Consider the following 7,966-nt stretch of genomic DNA (forward strand, 5'->3'; position numbering starts at 1 on the left):
GCTTGGATTCAAAAAATATATCACTTTCATGTTCTTTGACATACTTTATTGTTTCTAAGACATAAAGACTGTAAACTGTCAAAAATTTTAAGATCTTTAAAGAAGTTTTCGACACTCTCTGTGCTTTTTAAACCTAACATGATTCGTATTGTTTTTTTTTTTGTTTTATCAGAATTTTGTCCAAATTATATATTGAGGTAGCTCATATATACAAATTCCGTATGCCAGATGAGAGTGTATTAAAGAATAATATATTGTTTTCAGCACTGTAAGGTCAGATATTTTTGACATTTGCCACAGTGCATATATTCCTGATGACATCTTTTTCACTACATTATCAACATGATCATTCCAAGATAGATTTCGATCAATGAAAAGTCCTAAAAATTTTGTCTGATTTGCTTTATTTATTATGTTATTGCCAACTTTGATTTTTGGATCCAGAGCTATTTTATTTTGTTTTGTGGAGAAACTTACTGTCATTGATTTGCTTGTATTTAATAGAAGGTTATTTTGATTTAAAAAAATTTGAATACTCATTAAGTCCAAATTGGCTGAGAGCTCAATATCAGAACTGGAATTTCCTTTAACAATTAAATTAGCATCATCTGCATATAGTGACATCGAACTGAAGCTGGTACTCTTAGGCAGACCATCCAGGTAACACAAAAAAAGTAATGGACCCAAGATGGATCCCTGAGGTACTCCATACTTAATCACCTGAGCTTCACAGAAATAGCTTCTTAAATAATTACAATAATTACCATAATCTAGATATTTTATTTCAACAAACTGATGCATATTACATAAATAAGAGGAAAACCAAGCACACTCCTTTCCTTGAATACCCAGTGATTTTAATCCATCAATTAAAACAGGGTGTGCCACACTGTCAAAAGCACAGGAGAGGTCAAGGAAAATACCCACCACCTTTTCACCCTTATCAACTGCATCAATTACGTTTTCAATAAATTCAACTGCAGCAGTTATTGTGGACTTCCCTTGCCGAAAACCATGCTGCTCTTTATCTAACAAATTATTCGATTCTAAAAAGTTTACTAACTGATTGTATACTATCTTTTCAAATATTTTTGAAAAGGATGATAGCAATGAAACAGGTCTATAACAAGTTATATCTTTATGGTCACCTTTTTTAAAAATAGGGATAACTTTTGAAATTTTTAATTTGTCTGGGAAATGACCTGAGATGAAAGATGAATTAATTAGATGAACTAGGGGTTTAAGTAAAAATTGCGAAGATTTTTTTATAAGGGTCATAGGAATACAATCGATACCAGTAGAATATTTATTGTCAAATAAAGAAATTACCTTCAGTAATTCCTCTTCTGTAATTGGTGTGAATCTGAATTTAGTAGGCTATTAGTTTTTAGAGGAGGAACTTCCAGTTGCAGTGGGGGAATATTGGGAACCACAAATCTCTCCACTGCATTAACAAAGAAATCATTAAAGACTCTGCTAACTTCCATTGGTTTATTAATTAACCTATCATTGTAATGCAAACATATATTATTATTTCGGCTTTCTTTTAAGTGATTTTTTTTTCTTAAGTGATTGCTGTGTGACAAGTTTATTTTTAGTATGTATAATGAGTGAACATATTCAAGACCTGTGTAGGGATGTATAATATGTTTGTATAAGTATATACAAGGTGGCTGAAAAGTAACTTGCACCCCCCTTAACTTTTCAACCATTTGAGATATATGAAATCGGTTTGCGGCAACCTTCTTAGATATTAGGGGCTACAATAATTATGGTTAATTTTGAAAATTTTACCCTTAGGGGTAGAGGGGGTAAGGGGGTAGCTCAAAATTTTCAAATAGCATGTATAGTCGAGTTTGGTATCATTTTACAGGTCTTGACAAAACATAAACATTGACATAAAAAACCCAAAATTGGCTCACTAATAACAAAATGGCGCCCTAAAACGTTTCAAATCCAAATAACCACGAGGGTGACAAAAAAATTAACTTGCACCCTCTTTAACTATTTAACTATTTGAGATATTTGAAATCGGTTTGCGGCAACTTGTTTGGATATGAAGGGCTACAATAATTATGGTCAGTTTTGAAAATTTTGCCCTTAGGGGTAGCGGGTAGCTCAAAATTTTCAAATGGCAAGTATAGTCGAGATTGGTATCATTTTACAGGTCTTGAGGAAACATAACAAATAAGATAAAGAAAATATAAATCGGACCATTAATAACAAAACGGCAGCTAAAAATGATTGAGACAATGGTTATTTAAAGTAATTTTGAACTGTGATTTTGGTTTTATTTATGTCAATGACAATAAATGTCAAGTTTCGTCAAGACCTGTAAAATGATACCAAACTCGACTATACTTGTCATTTGAAAATTTTGAGCTACCCCCTACCCCCGCTACCCCTAAGGGAACTCTAAGGGAAAGATTTTCAAAATTGACCATAATTATTGTAGCCCCTCATATCTAAGAAGGTTGCCGCAAACCGATTTCAAGTATCTCAAATGGTTGAAAAGTTAAGGGGGGTGCAAGTTACTTTTCAGCCACCCTGTATATAGTATGTATAAGTAGTATGAGTGAAATTAATTTGGTATTTTGGTGATCTGTGGGGAAAAAAATTTAATAAAAAATAAATAAATTTAACATACATTATTAACTTAGCCATCACTTATCTAAGTAGTAAACACGAAAGCTATAAACAAACAGAAACATCATTTTTCCACCACACCTACATTCTCACAAACTGGCTTTACAAAGATATCGTATGCAAGCGTGCGAGCATTTACAAACATGTTGGAAAGTAACTTGAACGGCAAAATGTCATTCATGCTCGCATTCCACTACTAGCATGCGAGTAAATTTGTGGTTGACACTTGTTCGAGCACGAATGCGAGCTCGAATTAATATAAACGCGCTTTTAGTCATAGTATTAAGTTTTGATTTGACACTATTCTCATGTGTGCATGTTGTGAATAGGTATGATTTGACTTAAGAGAAAAAAAATCAAGAAAAATTAATTGTTTCTAAAAATTTAAAGAAACTCTAAAACTAGAGAAACTGGTGTAATCTATGAGGAATGCTTATCCTTGGGCTTACATGACTGAAAAAGAATTAGGATCAAGTAAATAAATACATTCATACTTACACCGAGCTGTTGTAAAAATATTTTAAATTTCCAAATGAAAGCATTACGCCTTTGGGAAGTCCGGTGGTGCCACTGGATGTAAGTATGGTTGCCACATCACCATCTTCAGGTCTTGGTCCAGGAGAGATATCAGCCAGACTTGGACTGTTTATCAGCAGGATATTAAACAAAATTACTGGGATAGGATATGAGGGAAGAGTACTGTTTGCCTTGTCAAATAGCACAATGTGTTTTATATCTTGTAACTGAGACACTGATGAACTTACATTTGCAAACGTGTATCCAGAACAAAATATGATTTTTGGCTTGGAAATGTTTAAGACATGCACGATTTCATCTGAAAACAAGTTTTATCAATGAGTCAAGGTTTAAAATTACATATCTTGGGTATTACAAAGAACGGATAAAGCAGCTAGAAATTTTTAATTTAATAAATATAATAGTACAAGAACACACCAAAGTTACCAGTATGATGCAGAGGATTTAACACAAACCCAATATTAATACTCAGATGATAAAATGAAATAGGCCTACAAAAGACTTTTTTCTACATCATTCCTGGTTTCTTCTGTGACTAATTGTTGTAGCTTAAGCATAAGCTGGTCTAGTCTGTCCCTTGCTACCTGTGCGGTTAGTCATCTTTTGTTAGAACCACTGAGCTAAAATTATAACTGGAGGTAGCACTGCCATGGCAGAAGTCTGTCAAAAGCGAGTCGCTGATTTTGTTAGGTTGGTATAGCAGTAAGTTTTCTTACCATAGCAATAACATGGCTTCTTATAACTAGGTTGGTATAGCAGTGAGTATTTTTGTCATACTTGAATACTTTTAATACTTTAATAATTTTCTTTGAAATGGTGACCATACAAAGTAGGTATTTTAAGCCAAGTATAATAATAGTTATAGCAATAATATGGCTTCTTATGGACACCCACCTCACGCAAACATGGCGGCTGGCGACACGCATCTTTGACATTCAGTGCTACCTCCAGTTAGAATTATAGCTCAGTGGTTAGAACAGGCCTGTTTCTTAAATGTTTAATTGTTTTTTGTATTTATTCGTGTTCATACTGTGTTTATTCTGACGATGTCAACTACTGATCAACTCTATATATGTACCTGAAGCTGACGATGGTGTTTTAACACCGAAACATGTCCTAAACAGACATATTTTATTGAGCTGTGACGGGAATACGTAAGTAATTTAGTCTTACATTATGTCCCACAGCTCAGGGGCTACACACATGGATTTAAATTGTGAAAAGGAGAATCCAAGAGCATATTAAGACATTGAATATCAAAACTGAGTTATTAAGCTTGTCTGATTTAATGAATGTACTGAGATAGATATGTACAGGCGGTCCCGATTTTTATTAAATGTCTGCTGAAAAATAAATGGACAGTGTTAACCCCCAAAAATCCTTTAAATAATAAAGTAACATGAAGTGTTTCTAAAGCTGTGTTTTCTTAGCGATGCGCGACGCGGTTAAGCCAGTTATTTGTGCACGTAGCGTGCTTCGTGCTACGTGGTTGCTGGAGCCACCGATCCCTTTGAAACCAATGGGAGTATTTTCCTAGCGACTCGGTGCGTGACTAACTGCCAGCTACACAGCACAAAGCCCGCAGCGTGATTGGGAGCACTGCTTCAAAAGCAGTCAGTTGTTAACCACACTGCCGAAATGGGCTATTCTTTACATTAGAAGTATGAAGGAAAATAGTTTGAGTGATGTTACTGTGTTCACTGTAGATGTCGACAGTTTATTAATGGACTGTGTGTCTAAATTTGAAGTTCTGTTCCATTATGTTTCTTGGCTTCGAAGTTATATCAATATGTACCAAATCGATAAAGCAGGAAACTGATAATTAGTTAAATTAAACTATTTCTTAAATTTTACTTCTTTGGCTATCAGGTGTCTATCAACAAGAATACTAAATCCAAACAGACAATTTTCCACGTTAGGACATTTGAATTCATCTCTATCTCTTCGACCATCAACATAGAATCGGGACATTTTAATCGATAATCCATAACAAAACCCTATTGTGGAACTCAGCAAATTTTAATAGTCATGCAACGCATTGGTAGATTTGTAGGAAAACACTTTTACGCTGCGTCCTATTGTAAACCGCGCTGATCCTGACCGCACTGCGTTCTTTAGCTTAACCGCGTAGCACGCAGCACAGTTACTGAAGTTGGAGGAAAACACACCTTAAAGGGCCTCTACAATTAGGAATAAGGTTCAAAGGACATTTTGGTTTTTAACACAATTCCCACACTCATCTTTGATTTACGATTGAATTAAATATGTCCTGTTAATTTTCAGCCTAATTGAGCTATGTAGATTAAGCTATACTTTGCATTAATTAAATTGCACACTACCTTTACTGTATGATGGATTCAATGGAGCAAAAATAAAGCCTTTCAGTAAACTTGCTAGCATCACAACACTAAATTCCAGCCTGTTTTCACAAGAAATAGCAAGAGTATCTCCCTTTGACACTCCCAATTGCAGCAGAGCATTTCCTAGTAATCTTGATTCTCGGAGAACTTCAGTAAATGTTTTACTCGCAGAAGATACACCATCTACCTAAAAATACAGAACATAAGAAGATAAAATTCAACCCCTAAAAAAAGAAGCAAGCACTGTGGGGTAGACAAATTTTTAGAAGTAAACTGCAATAACAAAAACAACTTTTACAAAAAGTGTATGCAGTTCTAGAGGCAACTAGCAGTCTATTTTTAAAAGTGACCATTATAAAAAGTAAGTTAAAAGTTACCGCTTTGTAAACTGTTATTTTTAGATATAACTAAAATCATACTCATTGTTTAGATTATTTTTCTTTTTTTTTCACAAATTACATGGTTAAGCATTGTGCCCAATTTGACAGTCACGGACTGGACTTACGAATGTAAAAATACAAGTTACCTATTAAATGACACCCCGTTCCGTTCTCTCCAGATTGAACGAGAGTTAAATATGTCAGGTTTAAAAACCATATGCTAAATAGTGCTTCAAAAAAGGTTCCAACTCAGTGCAGAGATTTGGGTGTATTGTGCCAGGGTTCGTGTCTGGGTCACTTGCATTGTCAACTATCCTTTGCCATACAGACGATCTTAAGCATCTGATTTATAGCAGGGACATTGCCGGGGTCAGAAATTTAACTGACAGACTGGTCACTAACCCTTCCACCACAGTGAAACTTTTGATGGCCTTCCATTTGTCCTAATCGCCACTCCCTTACCAATCCTTGTGCATTACACAAACTCTATCCTGACTCTTGGGTTAAGCATACTAAGTACCTAATGGGGTTTGTCTCTGTCTGTCTGCAATTATTTGCTGTATTGATGAGGCAGGAATGTGTAGGGAAACAGGGTAAGGATAAACTGCTTTTTTCTTCACTCTTCATTCAAATTCAATGGAATAGAGGACTAGGGAACTATGCTGTTATTTTAAGTACCTACAGTACCTAATAATTTAAGACCATGGTTCAATACTGTGTTCTCAAACATTGCTATAAGCAACTATAAGTTACAGTGTATATACCAACACAGAGGTTCTAGGCTAGCTTAATTACTAATTGTATACAAAATGTACTTAGGCCTGATGTGCATGGCATGGCAAAATGTAAACAGGTCCATCTGTCAAACGTGGCAAATGTAAAAATAAAATCAAGTTTAAAAAATAAAAATAAAAAACAACTTGGATAAAAACATAACATTGGTGATCTAGAATTAATTCTGCATAACCTAACAACCTTTTTAAGCTAAAGTCTCCTGTGGCCGCAAACTAGGAATTTACCTTAGGCTATTTCATGACCAATAAAGTACTTGACTACTTTATTAAATAACAGCAGTGAATCAGTTTTAGGTCACAGTTGTTTAACTGGACTGTGCTAATATCGGTTTAAAACTATCGATTGAAAATATTGATTAATAATTGCTATTTTAAACTAGCCTATTCAGTTACAAACGGAAACTGTCATAACCTAACCTAACTAACCAAATTTGCTGATTATGAAATAATCGAATGAAGGTTTACTAATCAAATTGATAGTTTCAATCGATAATAGCCCAGTTGAAACTGTACCCAACAATATGGTGTAGTAAACCCAAGGGCTAAACTTATTGTAAAAAAACTACCTAGGCCTATGCCTATAGTACCTACATACTTGAGATATATTTGTCCCATGAATGGCCATCCGATTTTCTATGTAAGCTGTAAGTGGACCGCTACAAAAATCATCATCATCTTGAATTCTTTCTGGTTCACCAGAAATAGTCATGGATGTTTCATCCATTTATTTGAAAATTACATAGACAGCTGGCAGGTTAAAAACTAGAATAAATGGCTGAAGAAGTTATTGTTATAATAAAGAACAAGGTTATTTCATTTTGTGTGTTAGCATAGTTTAGGCATAGACTAACCAAAACCAACACAAGGGAGTATGTTTTATCTATGGTTTAGGCTAGAAGTGACTGATAACGTAATAACTAACAACACACAACACAACACAGACAGACAGTGAAGTGACAGACGACAGACTGACAGACAGCTCAACTGGAATGGAACTTTAGCTCAGTGGAATGGAACGGGAATGGAACTGTTTATCTTTGAACTTTGAATCTGAACTCTGGAGTCTGGACAGCTGGTCTGGTCATCTTTTTCTTAATCTGTTTTTCAGAACGCTTGACTAATATATTGCATGCAACTCCGCACATTTAAATTTTCTGACATGGTGGAAGGAAAATGTATTTTCCTTCCACTATGATTTTCTGAGCTGTATCTCCTCAGGGTGAAATAAATAAATTTTTAAACAATAATT

The 7,966-nt window shown here is 34.7% G+C and overlaps 1 protein-coding gene across 3 annotated transcripts in view; it reads right to left on the bottom strand.

Moving 5' to 3' along the window:
• LOC128988512 (uncharacterized) overlaps nucleotides 1–7,699 on the bottom strand; it is a 38,632-nt gene extending 30,933 nt beyond the window's left edge. For 2 of the 3 annotated variants that reach the window (XR_008490394.1, XM_054409873.1), the window contains exons 1-3: nucleotides 7,313–7,699; nucleotides 5,523–5,730; nucleotides 3,145–3,481 (exon numbers count right to left, since the gene is read on the bottom strand). Coding sequence is in view for 2 of the 3 variants with exons in the window: in XM_054409873.1 (XP_054265848.1) it covers nucleotides 3,145–3,481; nucleotides 5,523–5,730; nucleotides 7,313–7,441 (674 nt within the window). In the remaining variant the exon portion in view is untranslated. Of the gene's footprint in view, nucleotides 1–3,144; nucleotides 3,482–5,522; nucleotides 5,731–7,304 lie in introns of all 3 variants that reach the window. The other variant, XM_054409885.1, reaches the window with a different exon arrangement.
• Nucleotides 7,700–7,966: the final 267 nt, after the last annotated feature.

The sequence above is a fragment of the Macrosteles quadrilineatus genome, unplaced genomic scaffold (genome assembly GCF_028750875.1).
Source record: "Macrosteles quadrilineatus isolate MER2022 unplaced genomic scaffold, UCM_ALF_1.0 Scaffold_1__1_contigs__length_201487025, whole genome shotgun sequence".
NCBI classification, from domain to species: Eukaryota; Metazoa; Arthropoda; class Insecta; order Hemiptera; family Cicadellidae; genus Macrosteles; species Macrosteles quadrilineatus.